The sequence below is a fragment of the Macaca nemestrina genome, chromosome 11 (genome assembly GCF_043159975.1).
Source record: "Macaca nemestrina isolate mMacNem1 chromosome 11, mMacNem.hap1, whole genome shotgun sequence".
Taxonomy (NCBI): domain Eukaryota; kingdom Metazoa; phylum Chordata; class Mammalia; order Primates; family Cercopithecidae; genus Macaca; species Macaca nemestrina.
In genome coordinates this window covers 139007771-139032990 of record NC_092135.1, presented here as the reverse complement: position 1 = coordinate 139032990, position 25220 = coordinate 139007771, and the positions used below count along the sequence as shown (strand labels likewise).

At 59.3% G+C, this 25220-nt stretch overlaps 1 protein-coding gene across 1 annotated transcript in view; it reads right to left on the bottom strand.

Annotated features, from left to right (window-relative positions):
* LOC105473996 (ciliary rootlet coiled-coil, rootletin family member 2) overlaps positions 1-25220 on the bottom strand; it is a 78484-nt gene that overhangs the window by 48631 nt on the left and 4633 nt on the right. Inside the window, exons 2-14 of the mRNA XM_024790392.2 lie at positions 18573-18723; positions 17477-17628; positions 14838-14944; positions 13040-13196; positions 8747-8850; positions 7904-8101; positions 6621-6717; positions 6136-6339; positions 5704-5915; positions 5194-5376; positions 4561-4705; positions 3974-4120; positions 3447-3677 (exon numbers count right to left, since the gene is read on the bottom strand). Of these exons, the coding sequence (XP_024646160.2) occupies positions 3447-3677; positions 3974-4120; positions 4561-4705; positions 5194-5376; positions 5704-5915; positions 6136-6339; positions 6621-6717; positions 7904-8101; positions 8747-8850; positions 13040-13196; positions 14838-14944; positions 17477-17628; positions 18573-18723 (2088 nt within the window). The remainder of the gene's footprint in view (positions 1-3446; positions 3678-3973; positions 4121-4560; positions 4706-5193; positions 5377-5703; positions 5916-6135; positions 6340-6620; positions 6718-7903; positions 8102-8746; positions 8851-13039; positions 13197-14837; positions 14945-17476; positions 17629-18572; positions 18724-25220) is intronic.

Sequence of the window (25220 nt, the reverse complement as noted above, 5' to 3'; positions counted from 1 at the left end):
CTGAGGGTTTTAATCATAAAGAGATGCTGGATTTTGTCAAATGCTTTTTCTGCATCTATTGAGATGATCATGTGATTTTTGTTTTTAATTTTGTTTATGTGGTGTATCATATTTATTGACTTACGTATGTTAAACCGTCCTTGCATCCCTGGTGTGAAACTCACTTGATCATGGTGACACACACTTTAAATAAGCAGACACAGACAAGTTGAAAGTAAATATATGAAAAGGATATACCATGGAAACACTAAGCATAAGAAAATGGAAGTGGCTATATCAATATCAAAAAAGTAGATATCAAAAAAGAGTATTGCTAGAGATAAGAGGGGATGTTTTACAATGATAAAAAGCCAATTCCTCATAAAGACATAAAATACTAAATATATATATACACCTAATAATAGAAATTTAAAACACATGAAGCAAAAATTGACTATGGGAAGAAACTAAGGGGAGATCTAGGGAAAGAAACAGAAAATTCCATTATCACAGATAGAGATTTTAATGCCCTTCTGTCACTAACTGATGCAGCAAGTAGACAAAAACAACCAATCAAAGAAATAAATCGACACACAAAAAACCCCAGTAAGGGCTTAGAAGATTTAAACAGCATTACTAAGCAACTTGATTTAATTTATATTTGTAGAACAATGCACTCAGCAATAGCATAATACACATTCTTTTGACATGTTCAAGATAGATGATAGACTGGGACATTTAAATCCATCCAAATAATATGGAGTATGTCCTCTGATCATGATGGAATTATATTAGAAATTGATAACAATTAGACATTTAGAAAACCCTATTTGGAATTTAGGCCATATATGTCCATATAATCCATGGGGCAAAGAATAAATCACATGAGGAAAGAGAAAATAGTTTGAATTGACTGATAATAAAAACACAACATGCAAAATTGTTAGGACGCAGATGAAGAAACAGCCATAAAAGCAACTAAGAAATTGGAGTAGATTATATATCTGTTAAAGAAACTGAATTCATTATCAAATGCTTTCTCACAAAGAAAACTCCAAGCTCACACTATTTCATTAGTGAATTCTGCCAAACATTTAAGAACTAAGTAATACCAATTTTACACAAACACTTTCAGGAAATAGAGGAAGAGAGACTATTTTCCAGTGTATTTTGAGGCCAGCACAACCCTGATTCCACATCTGACGATTCCAAGGAAAGAAAATTACAGAACTATTACTCACAAATAGAGATGCAAAAATCTTTAACAAAATATTATAAGTTGAATAAAAAATATATAAAATGGATACTAACTCATGACAAAGTAGGGCTTACTTAAGTATGCAAGTTTAACATCTAAAAAATTAACCAGTATAACTCACTGCATTAACAGCACAAGGAGAACAATGACATGATCATCTTAATAGTTCCGGAAAAAGCATTCAGCAGAATCCAATACCCATTTATAAATTTTAAAAAATATCAGCATACTAGGAATGAAAGGGAACTTCCTTACTCTGATAAAGGGCATCTGTGAAAAGCCTACAGATAACATCATATTAAATGGTGAAACATCAAATTATTTCCCCACTTGCATTGGTGGAAGTATGGCCACTCTCACCACTTATATTTAACTTTGCTCTGTACTTAGTCTTATAAGTGAATTTGTCAAGGTCACATGACTCAAAATAAACATACGAAATTGTATTTCACATGAAATTATATTTCTATAATAATGAACAACAAGAAAAACGACATTAAAACAGTAATATAATTCATGATATAAAAATCTAGAATTAACCTAATCAAAGATGTGCAAGAAACCTCTACATGGAAAACTACAAATGTGGCTGACAGTAATAAAGACAAGGAGAGATATACCATATTCATGGATACAATATTCAATATATTTAAGATGTCCATTTCCACAAGTTGATCTATAAATTCTAAACAATTTTAATCAAAGTCCTAGCAGGCTATTTTGCAGGGGAGGGAAGAAAAAATTGATAAGATGATTGTAAAATGTATATGAGTATGCAAAGGATTTAGAACACCCAAAACAATCTTGAAAAATAACAAGGTGGATGTGTGTACACTACTCAGTTTCAAGACTTACTAAAAAGCTATCATAATCAAGACTGTGGTTTTGGTGAAAGAAGGAATAGATTGACTTGCACAGATCAACAAATCCCACATATATGATCAATTTATTTTCAACAAGTTGCCAAATTTAATCAAGGACAAAAGGAGAGAATTTTAAAAAGTGGTGCTAAATAAACTGGGTATTAGTATGAAAAATAATGGACCTTAGTTCCTACATCATACCATACACTTGTGGTTCTCACACTTTAGTGTGCAGCAGAATTCCAAGGAGGGCTCATTAAAATCCCGATTTCTGGGCCCCGCCCACAGAGTTTCTGATTCAGCAAGTCTTGTGTGACTTGTGTGGACAATCCCAATGTCCAGCAACAGGTGGATGAATAAGCAAATGTGGTTTACTCATCCCAAGGAATATAACTATGCAGTTAAAAACAAAGGGCTTAGTGATACACTGAACAACATGTATGGATCTCAAAGACATGATGTTGAGAGACAGAAGCTGGACACAAAAGCGTCTGTACTGCACAGCTCCATTCATAAGGAACTCTAAAACAGGTGCATCCAGTCCGTGGCGCTGCACATCAGAGCAGAGGCCGCCTGGGTGGGAGCCAGGGGCTTTGGGCAATGGCTGAAGGCACGTGGGGGAACCTGCTGGGCTGACAAAAATGTTCTATGTCTTGATCCTGGTGGCGGCTACCCAGGTTTGTACAATGGTCAAAACTCTTTGACACTGTACACTGACTTATTAAATGTCAATAGAAAAAGAGGAAAAAGATGACCCCAAAAAAGGACAAGACAGAATCTGAAAACAGGAGGATTGAACTGTCCTGAATGTAACAGGGGCTGCAGAATCTGAGCCACGGGGGCTTGAACCAGTACGGGCAGGGTTTCTGCGTGGATGAACGAGGCAGGATTGGAAAAAACCTAGACTGTTCTTTTCTCCAGTGAGTTGAGCTTCCTCAGCAAAAGATGGGGAAATTGGGAATGAATGCACAAAGGCACCAGTGCATATGCAATCGCAGAGTTCAGCTGTGTGGATGTGGACCATGGAGTAACAAGACAGAGGAGGAAAGAGCAAAGCTCTCTAAGGGCCCAGCGTGCAGAAGTCACTGGCCTCAGGCCCGGGCTCCCCTGCCAAGTGGCGGGATGGATATAGAGGCCAAGCCTGATGGAAATCTTCTTCTCTGCATACCCTCGCCCTGCCCCCACCCCCATGGGGAGGCCAGCTCTGGGCTTGATCCGTTACCCAGACAGAAAGAGCTGGTTTGGGTATCCTGAGCCTGCCTGACTCCCAGAAGTACCTTAGGCAGGACCTGCGACCCAGCCGTATCCCAGACGGCGGCAGCAGCCCGCCCTGCAGACGTCCTCACCTGGCCCACCTGGTCCTGGAGCTGGGCCTTCTCTCGCCCCAGCAGGGCTGCCTGCCCCTCTAGTTGCTCCTGCTGCTGCTCCAGGCGCCCACAGGCCTGCTGCAGGCCCCTGCACTCTGCCTGCTCCAGCAACAGCTGCTGTTCCGCCTGGGCCAGCTGCTCCCTGGCCCGGACCTGCTCCTGCTCCAGAGTCTTCTGCTGCTCCCGCAGCTGGTCCCGCTCCTGCTCCAGCTGCCACCAGGTGTCAGGGGCTCTGCATCCACTCCCCGCATGCTCAGTCCCTGTAGGCCAGCCACTCCCGAGGCCTGCCCCAGGGGCACTGTCTTCCCTCCCTCAGGCCTGGGCCAGGGGCACCGTCTTCCCTCCCTCAGACCTGGCCAGGGCCAGTCAGGCTCCCTCGTCCCCAAAACCTTGGACCAGGAGAGGAAGTGATCTGGGAGAATGGAAGGAAGGCCCAGGGCTGGGAGACCCACAGCCACCTGGGAACCAGGTTCCGGCGAGGCCCGCCCCGCTGGCCCTTGTCTCACCTGCAGGGTCAGGTGGTTCAGGTCACTTTTGTCCTGAGCCAGCGCCTCCATCAAGGCGGCCATTGCAGCCAGCGAGTCCCTCTGCTCCACTCCCTCTGACTTCAGCCGCCTCACAAGAAGCTCCAGGTCCGCATTGCTGCACTCAGCCTGGGGCAGGGAGGGGGATGCCAGGGGGGACCTTTAGCTTCCAGGGCAGGGCTGTTGCCGGTGGGAAAGGAGTGAGCCCGGAGCTGCGGAGGTGTGCAAGCCAGAGCTCCTGGGCGGACATGGTGGGAAGGTCGCCACAGTGGGGAGGTCTCAGGACCAAGGTTGGCTCCAGACACTGAGGCTCCAACCAGAGGAGGTGGCTGGTGGGCCAAGGAGAAGCCACGAAGAAGCAGACGTGGCCAGCAGGGTTGAGAGCAGCTGGGCCAGGCTGGTGCCTACTGGTTGGGGACGGGAAAGGTCTTTGGTGACTTTGGGAGCTCTGGTGATGGGCTGAGGGTCCCAGCAGGCAGGAGAGAGGGAGTGGGAGGCCAGGTCAGTGAGGCTGGGGTGGGTGGGGGCAGACGGGAGAGGGGGTGGGGTTGGGGGGAGCAGAGGCGTACCCGCGCCAGGGCGCTGCGCAAGCCCTCCCTCTCGCTCTCCACGACATCCCGCTGCAGCTGTGCTGTGCTCAGTGCCTCCCGGGCTGATGCCAGCTCCTCTCTGAGCCCAGAGACCTTCTCCTCCAGCTGCTGCAGGCGGCCTTGACTGAGGCCCCAGACCAGAGGGCGGGAGATCCCTCAGGGTGAGCAGTGGCTGCCCCATGGGATTTCAGGCAGGCGGTTGCCTGCAACTCCCTCCAAGCCCAGGGAGGCCCAGGAGGAGCATGGAGTCCCTGGAGGACCAGGAAGGCAGGGAGCCCTTTGCTTCCAGCCTTCACTTCTGGGTCAGGGGAGGCACAGGTGCCTCCACGGGGACAGGAGGGGTGGGGCCCCACATCTGCTGGGCCCACAGGGTAGTGGATGTGCACCCAGGTGGGGCACTGGGCCAGAGGGAGTGAGGATTGGTCTGGAGGATGGTGCAGCCTGGGGAGGAGCCTGGAGAGCCCCCGCCCCTGCCCTGTCAGGGCCGCCACCACACCCTGAGATGAGACAGGAAAAGAAGCAGACCCGTTGCCCAAGGCCAAGTGGCTGATGGTGGCAGAGCGGGGTCTCTCCTGTGGGAGGGGCCCTGTCCACCCAGCCACTGCGGCGCACCTGGTCTCCAGTGCCCTGCAGCTCCGCTCCCTCTGCAGAGCCAGCTCCTCCCTCCGCTCTGCCTGCAGCAGGAGGCTTCTCTGTAGCTCCGTGGCCTCGGCCTCCAGCCCCTGCTTCTCCGCATCTGCAGCATCTGCCTTCCCTTTCAGCTCCTCCACCACCATCTCCAGAGCAGCCTTCTCCCTGGGGTTGGAAGGGCCAGAGTTGGGGCAGCCCTGGACACATTCAAGGTGCACCATGTGCCTTGGTGGGCAGTTGGGGCTGGGTGGATGCCAGCCTGTGAGACTGCATGGGCAGAGGGAGCCCGAGAAGCACACAGGGTCTCACTGGCGGGTGTGGCCCACCCCGGCCCATGCTCAACTTGTGCTCACAGAACTCTGCTGGAAGGAAAGGACCCCTCCCCGGCTGGCATCCCCTCCAGCTCTAGAGGTGCTTGTCCTGACAGCAGCCCTGGGCCCTCAGGATCCCCCACTCCCTGTGCAAGGCCATGCAACCCCTTCACCCCGTTACCTCCCCAGGAGCTTGCAGGATGCCCGGCACTGCTGCACCTCGAGCCTCTGGGCCTCCAGCTGGCCCCGAAGGGCCTCTTGTTCCCGTGCCTGCTCCCGAGCCCGCTCCTGCTGGAGTTTCTGTGCAGCCCACAGCTCCTGCCGGCACTCGGACAGCTGCTCCTGGAGCCCGGCTGCCACTGCCTGGGAGGACTCCAGCTGCAGGCACAGCTCCTGCCCGGGTGGGGCGTGGTGTGGGTCCCTCTGACTGAGGCAAGCTTTGCCCACTGAGGCCCACCAGGGCTTGAGACTCCCCAAAAGGACCCCCCAAACACTGGAGCCCCTCCCTGGGGCCATGGGGCTCAGGGGCAGGCCCTATAACTACCCTTTAGCCTGAGGGGCTCATGTTTCTGCCCTCAGGGAGACGGGGGTCCTGCGGGCTGCGGTTGCCCACCTGTTCCCGCCGCCGCCGCCTCTCGATGGCTGCCCGCACGGCCTGCAGTACAGGGTCCAGGGTGGCCGGGGAGTGGGTATGTGGTGGGGACGCCCCTTGATGGGGGGATGTGGCACGTTGGGGGCTCCTCAGTGGGCGCCGTGGCTCCCCCAGTTCAGTGATGCTCCATGACAGCTCCAGGCACTGGGTATCCTCCTGGGCCACCTTCAAGGTGCAGAGAGGAAGGGATAGAGGGGCCCAGAGCACAGGGCCATGATTTGATGGGGACCGTGCAGACAGTCCTGAGGGTCCCTGTGGGCCACCTCCATCTTCGCCACTGAGAGGACAGGTGAGGGGCCGCACCTTCCTGATGCGCCTCAAAGTGCACTGCAGGGACCCCGCCTTGCCCTGCAGGCCATCCGCCGCCCCCCCGGGCCACCACTGCACCAGGCTTCCTGTGGCAGACAGACCCCCACCACACAGCCACTCCCGTCCCGCCCACCAACCACGCTCTGCAGGTCGGTTCTGAGGGCAGCGATGGTCCTCGCCTTCTGCTCATTCTGCTCTGTGAGCTTCTCCACCAGCAGCGTTTGCTCCGAGAGTCTGGGAGGAGTTGGGGATGGGGGGAGGGTGAAGGGCAGGGCCCAGAGGATGGGCACCCAAGCATGCCCTGGCTCTGCCCAGACTCCTCCGTGCAGTGGCCCCCCTGCCGGTGCTGGGTAATGCCTCTGTGTGAGTGGCCTCCGTCCCTGGTCTGAGCACGTGTCTCTCCTGCCACAGAGCCTCCAGTGGCTCCCACGGTCTCAGAAGTCAAGGCCCACACCCTGACCAGCTCTCCAGCCTCAGATGCAGTGACTGCCCAAGGCTCTGCCCCGTCCTTATGGCACAACAGAGGGAGTGCCCACTGCAGGCCTTTGTCCGACCAGTCCTTCTGCCTGGAGCACCTGTCACCATCAGTCTGACAATAAGTGATTTTACTGTTCCTTCCTTCCCAGGACCCACCTTCTTACTAAAGACCCCGGGTCCCCTTCCTGTGGCTCAGGCCCTGGTGTGCGGCCCCTGCAGCCCTTGGGCCCCCATGTCCTGTCCTGCTCGTCTGGGGCTAGGTTGTGGTGTGTTTGACTCAGCTAGACCCCCTGAGGGTAGGGAGGGCCTCTGCCTGTCAGCCTGGCAGGGTGTTTGTGGCCAAGTGGGCCCCGGACCCCCGGACCCCCGGTTGTGAGGCGTCGGCCCCACGGCCAGCAGGTGAGACCTCCACTGGGGAGCCCCCTCCCCACTTCCTGCTGAAGCTGCCCTCAAGAGACCTCTGAGCCCCGATGTGGGTGGTGGGTCCGAAACCTTCCACAGTCACGGCGAGATCGCAGACCCCAGAGAGGGTGTGGGTGTCCTTCACGTGGGGCAGGAGGAGGCCTGGTCCCTCTTCCTGCCTCCGTTTTTAAACTATTTACCTAAGGTAAGCTCTTCCCCTGGAACAACGTGCCCTGCTTTAAGTCCTGAAAACTCCAATGCCGGGTGCTGACCCCCAGGACACAAACCCAGTGAGTTCCCTGCTGTGCTCCCCGAAACCCTCACTGTAGGAGACCCCAGTGCCTGCCTCCTGGGCATTAGGGGAGTGCCCTGCAGCCACTGGGATGGTGATTCTGAAAAGTGTGCACCACCAGTGACGCCAGGGCCCCACCTCCCCTGGTACGGTGTGACCACATCTGGGATCCACAGCTGCTGGGCAGGCTGGATGGGCCCCACCCCTCCGGGCCCTCCCTGTGCCTGCCTGCTGACCCTGGGCACCCACCTGGCCTGGAGCGCCACCTTCTCTGTGTCCCAGCGGACCTGCAGCTGCAGCATCTCCCCAACCTTGTCCCGAAGCTGCTGCCCCAGGGTGCTGGCCGTGCTGCTGGCCGACAGTCGCAGGTTGGAGTCGAGGTTCAGGCAGGCAGTGTGCAGGCGGCGGGCTGTCTTGGCCGTGTCTGCCTGCAGGTCAGCGAGGCCCCTGGGAGACAAGGGCAGCACCTGTGGCTGACTCAGGACCCATCTGCAGAGGGAGGGCCTGGTCCCATCAGTCCCACAGAGGACCCCCTCCTTGGCCATCCTCAGGAGAAGCCCCCGCTGCATGGCATTGATGGTTCCCATGTGTCACCAAATGCCAGGAAGCAGCTGGGGAGGAGTGAGCAGGGGCAGGGCCAGACTGCAACAGCCTTCACTGAGTCATCGACCCTCTGAGCCCCTGACTCTTCCTGTGCAAGGAGCTGCTACCTATGTAAGGGCTAGCAGGGTGGTACCAGGACTGACCTCCAGTGTGGCACCCAGCAAGGCTGGACAGACCACGGAAGCTCCATCTGGATAGGTGTCCCCCACCCCACAATGTCCTGTCCACCCTCCTCTCATCTCTCCTTGGTGTCCCCCACCCACCTCCCTGGCCTGTTTGTCCCTCTCCCTGACTGCCCTCCTCGGCCACCCTCATCACTGCTCCCACTGTCCAGCCTGAGGCCCAGCCAGGGCTGGTTGAGGAGCCGGCAGGCCAGGGCTATTGCACCCACGGAAGGGCCCGCCCCAGGCACCACTTCCCCTCTCCCGGAGGGGGCCTCAGCTCCCTGCAGCCTGGTGCCTGGCCCCAGGTGGGGCAGCCGGCACTCACCTCTCAGTGGCTGCTCGCAGCTCCGCCAGGTCTGTCCCCAGCACCACGGCCTGTCTCCACAGGAGAAGGAGGTCCCGGGGCTTCTCCAGGCCCCCTGGCCGGGTCTGAAAGCAAGAGGCCTCCTGTCCACTCCAGGCTGGGGCGCCTTTACCCTCCCTGAAGCCCATTCTTTTCCAGGTGCCATGTCCCTCTCCATGGGGGCTGGAAGTGGACCCAGCATCCCAAAGTCCCCATATCTCACAGGCAAAGGAGCCATGGGCTCCCCCAACCCCACCCTGGGGCCATACTCTGCCTCTCCCTAGGAGATGACCTGGGGATATGACCACATTCAGCCCTTCCAGGCCAGCCTGCGTGCATGGAGGTGGAAGGGTGGGGTTTGTCGGTCCCTGAAGAGAGAAGGTGCTGACTCAGTCTCAGCTCCCCAGCTACTCTCAGGAACTGCTCAGGCTCAGAACACTCCAGAACGAGGCCCGGTCCCCTGCTGGGGCATGGGGCAGACAATTCGGCGGCACGTGGCTCCTACCCTCCCACTCTGAGGGAAGAGGACGGGCCTCCTTTCTCCAGTACAGTCTTTCTCCTTACTCTGGAGACTCCTGAAGATGTCCAGGTGTTGGTCTGGCACTTCAAAGGTGCCAGGGACATAGAAGCAAATTAGAAGCCTCAGGACTGGGGTTCAGCAGGGAGGAGGGTGGGGAAGCCACTGACGTTAGAAGCTTCTAGCACTGGGGTTCAGCAGGGAGGAGGGTGGGGAAGCCACTGACGTTAGAAGCCTCTAGCACTGGGGTTCAGCAGGGAGGAGGGTGGGGAAGCCACTGACGTTAGAAGCCTCTAGCACTGGGTCCCCAGTTCCGCAGGGAGGAGGGTGGGAAGCCACTGACGTTAGAAGCCTCTAGCACTGGGGTTCCGCAGGGAGGAGGGTGGGGAAGCCACTGACGTTAGAAGCCTCTAGCACTGGGGTTCCGCAGGGAGGAGGGTGGGAAGTCACTGCTGAGACAAGGCCAGTGATTAGGCTGCAACGGAGCCGAGTGGGAGGACTCTGTGTTGGGGGCAGGAGTGGGGGAACCGTGTGTGTTCAGTGCTTCCAGCCTTGCAAGGAGCTAAGATGAAAGCCAGGAGTCTCAGAGTCTCCACACCACCTTCTAGGCCCTGCACTCGCCTTCTCCTGCTCGCCAACCTCTGGAACTCAGGGGGCTACTGTGTTCCTACCACCTCTCCCTGCCTGTGACAACCCCAGCCCTGATCCTCCAGGTTGCCTTCAGGTAGAGCACTCACATCCTGCCTGTTCTCCAGAACTCACACAGAGGACTATGACCGGAAACCAGCGGAAACAATAGAACGAGACCTTGAAGAACTTCAGGTATTAGATCATCATCTCATCTTCATGAAGCTTGCCTGAACCCCTCACCTGATCCCACACCTGAGGTTCCCCCCAGCTGAGCCCATAACACCTGGCCATACACCCTCCAGAGAACACGTCCCTCTGTGCCCATTCCACCTGGCTATACACCCTCCAGAGGGCATGCCCCTCTGTGCCCATTACACTTGACCATGCACCCTCTAGAGGGCATGACTCTCTGAACCCACACCTGGCCATACACCCTCTGGAGTGTGCCCATGACCCCTGGCCATACACCCACCAGAGGGCATGCCCCTCTGTGCCCATTACACCTGGCCATACACACTCCAGAGGGCACTCCCCTCTGTGCCCATTACACCTGGCCATACACCCTCCAGAGGGCACTCCCCTCTGTGCCCATTATACCTGGCCATACACTCTCCGGAGGGTGCGCCCCTCTGTGCCCATTATACCTGGCCATACACTCTCCGGAGGGCGCGCCCCTCTGTGCCCATTACACCTGATCATACACCCGCTGGAGGCCATGCCCCTCTGTGCCCATTATACCTGACCATACACCTTCTGGAGGGGACACCCCTCTGTACCCATTACACTTGTCTGTACATCCTCTGAGGGCACGACTCTGAACCCATACCTGGCCATACACCCTCTGGAGGGGACACCCCTCTTTAGTTAGAAAATAAAAAATCACCAAAGGCACAAGGAAACAAAGGACCATGATCAGAAACCAGCAGAAACAACAGAACCAGACCTTAAATAATTTCAGATATTAGATAGTCAGACACAGGCTACAAAAAGACTATTCTTAACATGCTCCAATAAATAAATAAGAGGCTTGAAAATGTGAGTTAAGAAGCCAGGCGAGGTGGCTCTCGCCTGTAATCCCAGCATTTTGGGAGGCTGAGGCGGGCGGATCACCTGAGGTCAGGAGTTTGAGACCAGTCTGGTCAACACAGTGAAACCCCATCTCTACTGAAAATACAAAAATTGTCTAGGTGCGGTGGCACACACCTGTAATCCCAACTACTCTGGAGGCTGAGGCGGGAGAATCGTTTGAACCTGGGAGGCGGAGGTTGCAGTGAGCTGAGATCTTGCCACTGCACTCCAGCCTGGGTGACAGAGCAAGACTCTGTCTCAAAGAGGAAAAAAAGAAAATGTGAGTTAAGAGTAAGCTATTTAATATATAGGAAAGAATGAAACAGAACTCTTAGTGATGAAAAATACCATATTTGCAATTTAAGCTAAGTAGCCAAATTTAACAGAGATTAGACATCAGAAGAGAAAACTGATAGACAGAAATGGAAATTTGAAGAAATTATCTAGAATATAGTCCAGGGTAATAAAAGGAACAAAACCGTGAACGGTGCCTGGGAGATAGCGTAAGAATGGCTAACACACGTCTAGCCGGAGCTCAGAGGAGGGGAGGTGGGTGGTGAGCATCGGCAATGTTTAAAGAATATTGACTTTCCAAAAACAACAAGTGACGCAGAGGCTCCACGAGCCCTGAAGTGGGATAAACAAATAAATCTACACGCAGACACAACACAGGGACATGGCACAACCACCAAGTCAGAGCAGGATCTTAAGAGCAGCCAGGTGAGAGGACACGTTACCTTGATAGGGAGCCAGTCAGAATCCAGGCAGCCTGGAAGCTGACCTCAACGGCAGCAGCGGAAGGAGAAGGAGAAAGCAGATCTTTAACGTGCCGAGAGAAAGCAACTGTCAACCAACCTTGAGTTTCCCTCAAGGACAAAGGGAAAATAAAGACCTGGGTGATCAAATGCCAAACTGAACTCAGGGACCCTCTCCTTCCGGCATTTGTTCTCACACAGCGGAATCAGCTCCTGTGTTCATTTGATGACCTGCCCCGAGGTCTGAGGACAAGGACGGGGACCAGGCAGTGAGGGGAACAGGAGATCTGCTCAAATGCCTCGAGCCAGCAGGCCTAGCGTAGGCGATGACTCCTTGCTGATAGCACGGTCCCGCTGGCGCTCTGCAGAGGCCGGCATTCCCTCTCAGGGGGTAAACCTCGGCTGGTGTGTCTGACATCTGCCTTTTAGGAGAAGCAGCTGTGGCGGGGCTCGGGGCTGGGACCTGGTCCCCGTGGGGGTGAGTGCGGCCCTTCTGGGACACGCTTGTCTGAGGGACGTCTGTAGAGGCAGCCTGAGGCCAGAACTGCAGGTGCCCCTCCGGCTCCTGCCTCCACCTGGAACAGCACATCTTCCGGGGGGCCCCTCTTCCTGGGGAGATCCTTGCCCATGGTGCCCGTAGTGTGCAGGGGCTGGGCGTCCAGGTCCCCTTTGCTGGAGGGCTGTTGGGAACACCTTCAGGCCCTCAGGGACTGCCTGACTGGAGAGCCACATTACCCAAGGCTACAGCAGCTTCAGGGGGTCCCACGACCATGGAGAGATCTGAGCAAGGCATGAACACCTGGACGTCTCCCTCCCACAGGGGCTGGTGCCTGCAACCCTGTGCCCTGACCCCCTGCATGCCTCGGGGTTTCAGAAGTTGGAGTGAGTAAGGCTGCAGGGGGACCTGGGGGGCCACGGCCAGGCGCCACAAGCAGTGGGCCAGCCCCAGGCTCCTTCCAGGGTTCCCCCTCCTGAAGTCTGGCCAGGAGTTCAGACTATGGAGAAAACCTGCCTCTCCAAACAGGGTGGTCCACACCAGAGCCGGGATGTGGCCCCAGTGCCCCATTCTCAGAGCCCTGCCCTCCTTCTCTGGGTGGGGGGCAGTGGGGGTGTACCAGGGAGTCCCTCACTCCACAGACTGCTGTGGTCAAGCCAGGTTGGGGACATGGTGTGGCAAGAAACTGTGGCCTTGTCCCCAAGAGGGATAGTTGCTGAGCCAGTACACCCTCACCAGGTCCCTGTCTGCTACCCAGGCATAGGCACCCAGACAGGCGGCTGCGGGGTGGGCAAGGGTTGGGGGAGCACCTGTCTCTGGGCCCAGCGCCTCAGCTCCAGCTCGCCCTGCAGGCGCTGCACGCTGCCCGTCGTCCCAGCCAGCTCCCGGGCCAGCGCGTCGTTGGCCTTCTTCATGTGCTCCAGCTGCTCCCGCAGGAGCGCGTTCACCTGGCAGAGGCCAGTGCTCCTGGACAGAGAACCCCCAGGGAGTGGCCGGGGTAGGCAGCCTCTCCTAAGAGGCGCTCAGAGTCCCCAAGTCAAGGGGCTTGAATGGAGCCCCAAACCCTCTGGCCCAACTGACCCCGGCTCAGGTGCACAGCCCCTGCTCTGCCCCTGCCTGCCATGGGCCCCACCAGCCCCTGCTCTGCCCCTGCCTGCCATGGGCCCCACCAGACCCTGCTCTGCCCCTGCCTGCCATGGGCCCCACAAGGGACCCCTAGACTGAGTGCCAGCATCAAGGTGGCTCTCCCAGGTGGTGCCAGCCCAGTGCCCTCCCGCCTTCCTGCGACATCTGCCCTCTGTCCTCCCCCAAGTGCCTGCCCCGAGCTCTCCTGGCTCTGCCTCTACAAACTTGGCCCGCCCCTCAATGCCTGAGACAAGGTGCCAGGGGATGGGAGGGAGGTGCCCTTCGCGGGGCTGGGTGACCCAGAGAGGGAGTTGGACATGCCCGGGGTGGGGGATGGCCTCTGCTGCACCCTGGGGCCTTCCCCACCATGAGTAGGTCCACACTTGCAGCAGTAGGGGTGCAAGTCTGCCAGGTGGGTGGACCTCAGGAGCCGGCACCCCCGCCAGGCTGCCGTGGTTCACTCACTGCTCCTCTATGCCCACCAGACTAAGCCTCCTCTTGGGTTATTTTTCTTCCCCCTCAAAACCAGTTTTCAAAAGTTTCTCAGCCCTTTGATTCCTTTTCCAGATTCCTGGAGGATGAACCAAATGTGGCAATATTCTACAAACAACTTAACCTGCCCAGGTCTGGGAGACTGGTGGGCCTGGGTTAGCGTAGGGGCTGGGTTAGTGCGGGGGCTGGGTTAGTGTGGGGGCTGGGTTGGCGTGGGGGCTGGGTTGGTGTGGGGGCTGGGTTAGTGCAGGCAGGGTGGGGGCCGGGCAGAGGCACCCTCAATAAGCCCAGGCATGACCTCGTCAGCACCATCTCAGGGTGTGAGAGTGGGTGATCCACACCCGGGACTCAGGTGTGGCTCGTGACCTGGGTCTGTTGCCAGGGTCCTAATGTCAGCGCTCACTGATGGTGGGAGTGGGGGCTCTTTCCCTCTCTGCCTGTTATTCACCCCTCCCTGTTATTCACGAGCCAGGCTGACCCGTGGCAGGGAGGATGGCAGAGCGTGGAGAGGCTGCCATGTGGAAGGCTGGCACCAGCCCCGTCCCCCACGGTGAGCAGCCCTTGCCCCTGGGGTGTGGAGCCAGGGAGGGGTCTGGTAGCGATGGGTAGAGTCGTGATGCTGCTACTATAATAGGATTGCTGCTGAGCCGCTCTCGGAGGCCGGGACGGCGGTGCCTGGTCACATGAGAGGCCCGCGCTGAGCCCGGGAGGCTGAGCGCTTCACTGTTTCCACTCGGCCTGGACTCTCCCCACGGCAAGAGGGAGCGCCCTGAGGCCCCCACACTGCCCAGCCACTCAAGTCCCCGCGCCCAGCTGCGCCTTCTCCGGCCCCTGCCCTGCTGTGGAGGCCTGGGCTGACTCCCAGGGAAACTGAACTCATAGCTGCTTTGGGAAGAGCTGTCGGTAGCCCCCAAGGTACAGAGGGGCCCACTGCTTCTCGGGGGGAAGGCTGTGCTTCTGGAGCCCTGACTGCCCCCCGCCTGGCCTCACCTCTCCTCAGCAACCTCCAGACGGCCAAGGGCCTCCTCCAGATCCACGCTGTGCTCCAGCTCCGACCTCCGCAGCTGAGCCTCAGTGGTCTCCAACCGGGCCTGCAGCTGGGGAACAGCAATAGCCCACCTGGTCTGGCTGCTCCTGAACCCGCGGGCAGGGGCAGGGGCATCTTGGGCACAAAGCCGACCTTGGTGGGGAAGAAAGGGCTCCCTGGGGCCCCACAGCAGGGGCTGGGGTTGGGTCTGGTGAGGCGCAGGCCCTTTCACACAATGAACCTGACAGGCAGCCTCCTGCCCTGTGCCAAGTGCCCGTAGCTGGCAGAGGAGGGGAGGGGCAGGGGCACGCTGGGTTGCACTGATGTGCTGATTCCATCAGGTCTTGAGGATAGCGTGAGTATGGTGGCCTAGTGGGGGCACGGCTCTGGGGGCCACTGGAGCATGCCCACATTTCATTTACAGATGGGTAAACTGAGGCCCCACTGCCCCAGCTACCCGGGCAGCCCAGCTGTCAGGGCAGGGGCAGGGGTTTCAGGGCTTGCTTCAGGCACACAGGGGCCGGATGGAAGGTCACTGGGCTGTCTCTGGGGCTGCCCCCTGGAGAGTGAGTGAGTGAGTGTGGTTCCCTCCACCTGGGCCTCCTGCCTGAGTCCTGCACCTCACCTACAGGGTGCAGGACCACACCCACCATGATGTGGGCCCACTGCCCAGGGCCACTCCGCTGTCACTGGGCCAAGACTGAACTTAGGCCCAGGAAATCAAGGGACAAGGATGGCCCAGGTAGAAGGGTGGAGGGGAAGGCAGCAGGCCTGGTGCCTCAGCTGTGGCTGTGCCAGGGCTGAACGCATGGGAGAGCCGAGGGACCCCTCCTCAGCCAGCAGCCGGAAGAGAAGGGGGCGTTGGAAGACCCTGGAGGAGCCGGGTGGGGTCTGGGGGTGCCACCCCAGGATGGAGATGCCACGGTCAGGCACTCTGGCCACCCAGACCCCGTTCCCCCTGTCTTGGGGGTAACTTGGAGTGAGGCCCAGCCTCCTGGCACCCACACTTGGGGGTAACTTGGAGACCCAGCCTCCTGGCACCCACACTTGGGGATAACTTGGAGACCCAGCCTCCTGGCACCCACACTTGGGGGTAACTTGGAGTGAGGCCCAGCCTCCTGGCACCCACACTTTGCCTGCTGAGCCACTCGGGAGCTGGCGTGCACTGGGCTGCTGGCGCGTTCGGATCTGACTCATGCGGCTTACTAATCTGTCGGCAGCATTTCTGCGGCTTCTATTCCCAGCGGCCTGTTCCCAACATCTCCCCACCCTGTGCTAGGAAGATGTCTCCCCCAAGGCCTCCCCACAGCTGTAGGGGCTCCCAGGAAGAGCTGGCAGCTCACACACGCGCTGGGGCCCCCATCAGGTGGGGTGGACCCCAGGTCCTGCCCTCAGGGGCTCCCCTCCCAGGGGTGCCAGCAACAATGGAAACGTGTTTCCCGTGTGGGGGTCAGGGCGTGATAGAACTGGGTGGGGAGCAGAGAGCGGGCCCCTAGGAGAGCTGAGGGCATCCCTATGGAGCTGGTGCTGTTGCTGGTCCTGGGAAGGACCCTTCCAGAAGGCGAGGCCCACTGGGGACACCACTGGTCCCCGATACTGGCCACTGGTCACGTGTCTAAGAAGGGACCAGATCTGGTTCAGGGGTTCAGGTCTCAGCCCCAGTAATGGCGGTGTGTCCTGCGTGATCACTGGCTGGCTCTGAGCCTTGACTCCCTTATCTGGAAAGTGGGGTCATCTGACCTGCCATGCGGAACCGTGGGGGCTCTGAAGACGGCATGGGTGCGGCAGGGGCCCCGAGTCCCCCACAAGGTGGGCTGGACACCCCACTCCACGCACTGGCTCCTTACCAAGTCCTGCCTCAGAAGCCAGCATGCCTTGGAGAGCCGACATAGGAGAGAGGCTCTGGCCTAGCAGGTTTCTTGACCTTTCTGCCTCAGTTTCCCTGGCTACACAATGGGAGGCCCTCCCCAGCTCCACATTTTGTGACTAAATATGCCTCTCGCTCACCTCACACATCACCCTGGAAGGCACCGCAGCCACCAGGGGACCAAAGATACAGCCCTGTCTGGCCCCTTCCCTGTCTTCTGAGGTCCAAACGGTCCCAGTCAGCCTCAGTTGTCAGGAAAGGGTCACGAGGCTAGGGTGGAGCCATTTCTCTGTGAGCTTCGTCTGGGGGTGGGATCGGTGCCCGCTGGCCTGCTGTCCTCTGCCGTGCAGGTGCCTGCTTTGTGCTGATGCTGGGCTGAGCACTGGGCTCTGTGGGTCAGGACTGGCCAGGCCACCGCACAGGGCTCCCGGGCAGGTACAGGGACAAGTCAGTGCCTAAGCTGGGTTGCGAGACCTAGGGGACATGCTGGGCATCAGGGAACGGCCTGGGCATGTGCTGCTTGGCCTCCCACCTCTCGCCTGTTATCCCGCCGGTTGCCTCAGTTTCCTCATCTGTTGCCCAGGGTTTGAATGTCCGGTGGCTGACACTCTGTCTTTCCCAGTCTTAGAAATTGCCAATAGTCCCAGGTTCTGACTGCAGGCCCGACAAAGTGACCCCTCACCAAGGGCCAGGCTGCCCCCGCCCGCCTGTCCTGAGTCTGCTGCACACACTCACCTGCTCACTGACCACACGGCACCTGCTGGCCAGCTCATCTCGCTCGACGCCGGCCTGGGCCAGCAGGTCCCCCAGCCGGGTCAGCTCCTCCTGCAGGAGCTCGTTCTCCTCTTGCACGCGGGCCATGGTGGCTGTCGGCTCCTGTACCCCTGCTGCACGGTACCTGGTTCAGCCTGGGTGGCCAGACCAGGGCCCACCCGCACTCAGCCTTGTGCCCTCTCTCCACGGTGGGACCCCGGGCTGGCCACCGGTCTCCAGCTGCTGGACCTGCCCGCATCTCCTGGGAGGGGCCCCAGCTCTGAGCCAGGGACCCTGACATAGGGAGGCCGACTTCACACTCTGAGCCAGGGACCCTGACGTAGGGAGGCCGACTTCACACTCTGAGCCAGGGACCCTGACATAGGGAGGCCGACTTCACACTCTGAGCCAGGGACCCTGACGTAGGGAGGCCGACTTCACACTCTGAGCCCCGCTTCCTCTCATGTTAATTGGAATCCTACCACCTCAGAGTACCTGGAACCCCAGTGCAGACCCAGGCCCGGGCCGAGCCCTAAACCAATGGCAGCAGAGTATGTGGGCGGCCTGAACGCGGGGCACTCGCCCTGTCTGTGAAGCTGCGAGCCCTGCTGCTTCTAGGGGAAGGGACCTGGTCCCCGAGTAATAAGGTGCTTTTGTAAATACACACACAGCCAGTTCCCCGGACCTGCAGGAGGCCGGACAGATCCTGGGAGAGAGGGATCCCTGGGACCCACGCGCGGAGTCCTGGGCACACACTGAACAGGCAGCCTGGAGCTGGTTCCTCAGCCGCCAGGTGGACAATTGGAGGCAGCACAGGGGCCTGGGGCGGGTGCAGGAAGGGCAGAGCTTGGGGGGTGGGCGTCTGTGCTCCCTGAGTGCCAGTGTCTCGCATTTCCACGCTGAGGAAGAAACCAACACCAATGAAGCAGAGACTCAGGTGGACACAAGGGTGCCACACAGAGGCAACCCTGCTCAGGCCCTGCTCAGTGCCCTGTGGGTATTGATGTGATGCCCCTGAGGGTGGCCCTGTGGGGGGTGGGGCCAGCCCCAGGCCCAGGACTGTCCCCCATGCCGTCACCTTGGGGTGGCTCCTCACTCAGGCTGCTGGCCACGATCTCACGGATGTGGGCGGGCACGGGGGTGGGTGAGGCCCGCCGGCCTTCCCCACGCATGGTCAGTGCCCGGTCTTCCCTGCTGGCCGTGGGACTCAGTATGGTGTCCTCCAGTCTCTGAAAGACACCCCCAGAGATATCTGGAGATGGCAGCCCCCAGCAGCTGCCAGGCACCCCCCTACAATCCCACTGAATGGGAGCTACCACAAGGCCACCCCAAGGCAGCGGAGTGCCCTGGAGAGGACAGGGTGAGGCTGGGCAGGTCACTCAGGGGCATGCCTTGGTTCTCCACCTGTGGAGTGGGGCTGCGCCCGTCCCCAGGTTCTGGAGAGGAGGACCACACCCAGCCGAGGTAGCAGGTACTGCACTTGGGGCTCTGCCCTGTCTTGGTGGGGGCTGGGCTGAGCGCTGGCTAAGCGGTCACCGGTCCCCTAGGGGATGCTGACAGGCAGGTGCCTTTGCCTCTGCTCCACAAGAAACCCACCATCCTCGCCCACCTGGAGCAGGTGGTCTCACAGCTTGTTTGCACGGTGGGGCCAGAGGAGGGACCTAGATCTCATGCAGCAGTCACAGACCCCAGCGTGTGTGTGTGGTGTGGGGTGGGGGCTGAGGACGGGTCAGAGGGCTGAGGCTGAACCCATCCTTCTCTGCTCAGCTGCCCGCTGCCCCTCCGCAGGCTCGGTCCATCGGGAGGGTGGGCAGGCCTGGGGCTGCATGCTTGAGGCTCTGAGGATGAGCAGAGCCCGTGGAGCCCTCTCCTCCCACGGCCATGAATTCTGGGCAGAGTCAGGGACTCCCACCCTCCGGCTGCCCTCAGAGGGCTGCATGGGCCGGGGCAGTGAGGGTAGCGAGGACAGTGAGGACAGCCTTCCTTCCCAGGTGGGTCCTTCATGAAAGCCGACTGCCAGGGAAGAGACTCCAATAGGCCCAGAAGTGGGCAGGAAGGCCCAGGACCTGAGCTCACACTCGGGAGGTGTTTGCTGAGTGGCTGCCCTGCTGCCCCAGGAGCCCCTGGGTGTCCTGGGTATCCCAGCCTGGTTTTGAGGGTCTTGGGCCCTAATGGCATTTTGCTGGGCAAGGGCACAGCTTGGGGAGGGCCGAGGCACCAGGGCAGGGGACTCCTGCCAGGTGGAATAGATTACTGACTGTGGGCAGGACACACAGGGCCCTGTGAACACGGAAGTCGACTGTGCCAAATCTTCAGAAGCCCAGGCAGGATCCCGCAGGAATACACAAGGCCACAGCTGTCCCCTGGCCTGCTGCCTTAAGGATATCTAAATTTCAGGCAGTGAATTAACTACTAAAGGGTGACCGGATGCTTGCCAGGGGAAGCTGGGAGGGGATGTCCACTCCTAGGGGCTCTCCAGCACGACACTCCAGAGTCTGCCCAAGTCCTCCTTGCCTGCCTCCCACGTCAGCACGGAGGACCCCTCTCCCTGGGGTCCGCAGAGCTGCTCCCTCACCTTGTGCCTCCTGGATCTTCCTCCTGCCCAAGGTCCTTGTGGGTAACCACCTGGCCGCCTCCTGCCTCCCATCTTCTCTTGGCCCTCCCTGAGACCCTGCTTGCGTCCCCGGATTCTGACCTCAGGCCTGGGCTGGTGGCTGTGCCCTGCTCCCCAACCCCGGCCCTCCTGACCCCAGCCAGGCCTTCTGCACCTGGTGTGTGCTGTCCCGGCTGTCTCGGATGCTCCCTGGACACAGGCCTCATCCTCCATCTGCATCCCAAAGATCTCAGCCCTCCTCGCCAGGGTTGGAGAGTCACCACAGACCCAGGCTCAGCATGGCGCCTGGAGAGGCCCTATTCTGACCCTGCTGCCCTGTGGAGGTCAGCCACTCAGCAAATGCCTCCCAGGGTGAGCCCAGGTCCCGGGCCAGCCAGCCCTCCTCTAGACAGCTCCAGAGTCCGGAGATGCACCAGAGTCTGCATCTCAGTCCCCTGGGAGGTCTTGGGAGGTCTCTTCACTGCCGGTTTCCCTGCACTGCAGGTTCCCCCACTGCCTCTTCTTCTGGAGGGAGTAACGGGCCCCCCTTGGGAGCAGCAGCCCAGTGGGGCAGGGGGAGGGACGTCCCTGCTCCTCCTCCTGGGCCCAGCTGGGACCCAGGTGCCAAGACCACCAACCAGGAGGAGAGCTGCTGGAAGGGGCTCCGCTATTCTGTTCTAAACCCCTTATTTTGTACAGCGGAGAATGGAGGCCCAGCAAGGTGACAAGAGGCACCCCAGGCTCCTTGATCAGAGACCGTCAGGCCACGCTCAACCCCCCAGGCCGGGAAGGGCTCCGCCGCGCCCTCCCTCCGCCTGCTCAGCAGCTCCCGCCCTGCGCTCCCCCGGGCATCAGCGGCGCCACCCGCTAACGGGAAGGCAGCAGCGTGGCGTAAACTTGACTCATTCCTAACATTTACAGAGGGTCACTTATTAGCGGGACGTCCCGAGAGGCGCTGGGGCCTAATGGGTTCCATCTGTGGACGGGTGCCTGCAATGGGCCGCGGCCCAGCTGGAGCCGGAGGGGGGCGCGGGGAGCGCGGGGGGGTGCAGGGGGCGTTCAGGGGGGCGGAGGACGCAGGGGGCGTGGAGGGGGCACGGGGGGTGCAGGGGAAGCAGGAGGCATGGGGGGGCGCGGGGGACGCAGGGGGAGCGCAGAGGGGGGCGCCGGGGACGCAGGAGGCGTTCCGGGGGCACGGGGGGTAGGGGACGCAGAAGGGGGCAAGGGGAACAGAGGGGGCCAGCAGGGGGTCGCGGGGGGAAGCAGAAGGGGCGCAGGGGGCGTGACTTTGGAGTGTGAGGGCAGCGCCGCCCCCACAGAACCACCGGAAGAGAGAGGGGCTGAGGGAAGGAGCAAGCAGGAGAGGCAGGAATGGGAGGGGAGGGAAGGGGAGGGGAGGGGAGGAGAGGGGAGAAGAGGGGAGGGGAGGGAAGGTGGGGGTCGGCGTGTCCGGAGGCCTGTGCCGCCAACCTAAGCGATTGGGACCCACCCGAAGCTGCCTCCTTCCCCGTGGCTCCAGGGTGGTCCTGAGGGTCTGCACCGCTCACTCCCGAGGCCCCTCCCTGGGGCTCCGCGCTGCCACCTGCGCCAGCGGGTCCGGCCCAGCATTCCCTCCGCGGCCTGTGGGTCCTTCTGGGCCTGCTCGTTTCCTGCCCGGGGTCTCTGAGGGGTGGGCCCAGGCTGTGGCCCAGGTTGGGTTGGGGGCTTCTATTCTAGAAGGCCTTGTGGTGGGATCTATTCTAGAAAGCCTCGCTGTGGGAGGGAACACCAGGGCTGGAGGTCACTTTCCCTTAAGGTTCCAGACTCACAGTTGAGCCCGGTGTATCTTCCTCCTGCCCCCAGCACCCTCTTCAGCTCTACCTGCATTAAAGACCCCAGGGAGGTCACAGCCCCTGCGTGGAGCTACCCTAGGGGCAGCTGGCCTGCTCAACCCGATCCTGGCCCTGAAGGGGGTGGCCCAGCAGGGAGAGCCAGCGGGTCCTCACCGCTGCACCACCCCATTTCGTTGTGTGGAGAGGGACAGCCGAACCTTGGGGGAAATGTGGGCTCCCCATATCTCTGCCTCCCCAGGGTCAGAGCAGGGCTCCCCTCTAAGAGAGCTGGACTGGGTTCCTTGCTATGCCACCAATAAACAGAGACCCGGGGTGTGTTACCCCCCACCTCATGTCCCCATCTGTGAAATGGGAGCATTGGCAATCCAGGCCCTCCTGGGTCCCAGGGCCGGGGGCTGGGGCTCTGTGAGGGTGCAGTGGATGGACCACGTGTGGCCTCAGCTGCCTGCCCCCAACTGGCCACCAGCTCCTGGGAAATGCTGGAATCTTGCCTGGAGGCAAATGACCTCCACCCTGTGATGGATTCAGAGCCCTCCTGTGGATCCAGGGCTCCACCTGCACTTTGGCACTTGCTGGCGACCAGGGGTTTCAGGGCCGCTGCCAGGGCCTCTCCTCTTACACCCCTTCCCCATTCCGCGGTCTTGGCCAAGATCCCGGAATGGGGGGCCGGGAGGTCGCTTTATCATACTCTATGCTGCAGATGGGGAAACTGAGGCCAGGGACACGGCACCAGCTCTCCACTGGGGTGCGGTGGAGCCAGAATGCACCTGCCAGCCTGTGCTGCCTGCAAAAGGCTTCCACCTGCAGGGAGGGTGCAGGGACTCTAGGCCTGCACCGAACAACCCAAGTCTTGTTTATCTGGAGGCCACACTCTTGGACTGATTCTCATCCCTGCACCTGGGGCATGACCTTGGAGATGCTGTCAGGGGTCAGAAGCCCCGGAGGGAAATCCCCAAACCCTTGTCAAAGCCACCTGAAGCAGGGACGGTCAGGGACCTGCTGAAGCTCAGACCCAAGGGGCACTGGCCCCACCAGCCCTCAGCAACCTCAGCACCCCTGTTGTCCCATCCTGCCTGGACAGTTGCCTGAGCTGGGGGCAGGACCGAGGCAGGGAGGGGGAGCATGTCCACTGGGACCCCCGCCCACCCACCAGCAGGCACCTCGGTCAGCCTGGGTCACCCTCATTGAGGGGGTGGAGGGTGGACCCCCGAGTGAGGGTTGAGATGGAGGCAGCTCCCAGCCAGGGGGTGGAGGGTGCCTTCCCCAAGCTCCAACAGTGCCCCCGTGTGGCCGCGAGGAGCGCTGCAGGGGGCTGCCAGGTCCTGCTCTTGTAGAAGGGAGGCTGGGCCTGGGGGTTTGGACGGCATCGAGGACCAGTGCTCAGTGGAAAATGAAAGATGTGTGTCCACGAGAGTGAAGGCGCGTGCCAGCATCAGCCCGCAGGGTTCTCCGCGCTCTCCACTTGCAAACGTTTTCACGTCCACTGTCCTGACCTGCATTGGAGGCTTCTGGCCTCCGCCTTAATGGGTGAGGAGGGTGAGGCTTGGCACCTCTGAGACTTGCTCAAGGGCACCTGCTCAGCAGCAGCGTTAGGACTGGGACTCTGGCCTTGGGCCCCCACTCGCGCACGAGGGTGGCCACTGATGAGCCTTCCCAGTGGCGGCGTCTGGACTTGGCTCTGCTGCAGGTCTCCTCCCCTGTGTGCCCGCTCCCCAGCCTGGGCAAAGGGCAGGGAACCACGCAGCTTCTGGGCCGGGCAGCAGCCTCTTTCCTCCTGTCTCTGAGCCCAGCTGTGCTGTGGCTGCTGCCTTTCCCTCCCGGTCCCTCCATGGCCCTCCCAGCAGCCCCGGGCGGGGTAGTCTGGCCTTGCCAGGAGCAGGCACAGCTTGAAGAACACATCTGAGGACAGGGCCTCCGGCCAAGTCCAGCCACCGGACGTCTGCTTGCCGTCCTTCCGCAGCCTGGCCCGCCGCAGAGAGGGCCTTGGGCCGGGTGGCCTCCTGCCAGGCTCCATTTCCTTAGGAAAAAGAGCTTCTCTGTGCCTGGGATAACACCTGGCCTCCAAAATGCTGTGTTTCAGCAACTGCTCAGTGTAAGTCTCCGTGTTTGTGGAGCACACTCTGGGCCTGGGCATCACCCAGGAGCAGGCACATGCCTCTGTGGGTGTCAGTTTGCTCTTCAGGTGATGATGAATCTAGGCTGCCCCTGCAGGAAGGACCCCTCCAGGCATTGAGGCAGGGACTGTGGATGGGGAGAAACAACTTCTCATTCCCTTCTATGCCCCCAACACAATGCCTGGCACACAGACACAATGCCTGGCACACAGACAGGCTCGATGCAGTGCACTGCTCAGAAGACTAAGAGCTCAGTGGGAGCTGCCTGAGGTCCGAACCACTAACAGCAAAATGACTCAGAACAAGGAACTCGAGGAGGGCAAGGACACTGTCTTTCCTTTTTGTCCCTGTGTCCCTGGTGCCCACGCAGGCTTCCTGGGGGAGGTGGGATAAGACAGAACCTACCAGCTAGTGAGCCTGGGCACTGTGTCCACGTGGAGGGAGCTGTGGAAGCAAAGGTGGAGGGGGTGTGTCTCCAGGGAGCCGCGCAGGGCCTGGGAGAGGGCCAGTGGGGATGGGGGTGAATGGGGTGGGGAGGAACCTGGAGCCAGACTGCGAGGGCCTCGAATGTTGTGTAGAGGATTGTGGGACGCGATCCTTGGACCACGGGGCTGGTAGGGGTTCCTGAGCGGGAGGATGGACCCGTGTCATTAGCACAGCGGCCCTGGCTATGCCTGACAAGACCTGGATGTGTCCTGGGAGATTTGGAGATGGGCTGAGCGTCTGCCTCTGGCTTGCTTGTGACAGTGTGGGGCTCGGTGATGGGCACTGTGGTCTGGCCACTTGGAAACCATCCACCGCTCCTATCCTGTGGTGGGGACTCTAGACTTGGCCCTTGGGGTCTCCTGAGTGATAAGCATGTCTTTTGTTGGCCTAGGATATGGCTGATGGCCAGGGCCCTGGATAGCCACAAAGTAGGGGCTGGTTACCAGAAAGACCAGGGCACGATTAGAGCATTGGTGCTTTCGGCCCCACACCCCGACATCTGGGGAGGGGAGAGGAGCTGTCTCTGGAGCCAATGATTAAATGAATGAACCATTTAATCATGAACCAATGGCCAAATGAACCAACGGCCAATGATTAAATGAATTTTGCCTACTTAATGAAGGTTCCATAAAAACCCCAAACCACAGGGCTGGGCAGGCTGGGTTGCTGAATACAAGGCAGTGCTGTGGGTGGTTGGTGTA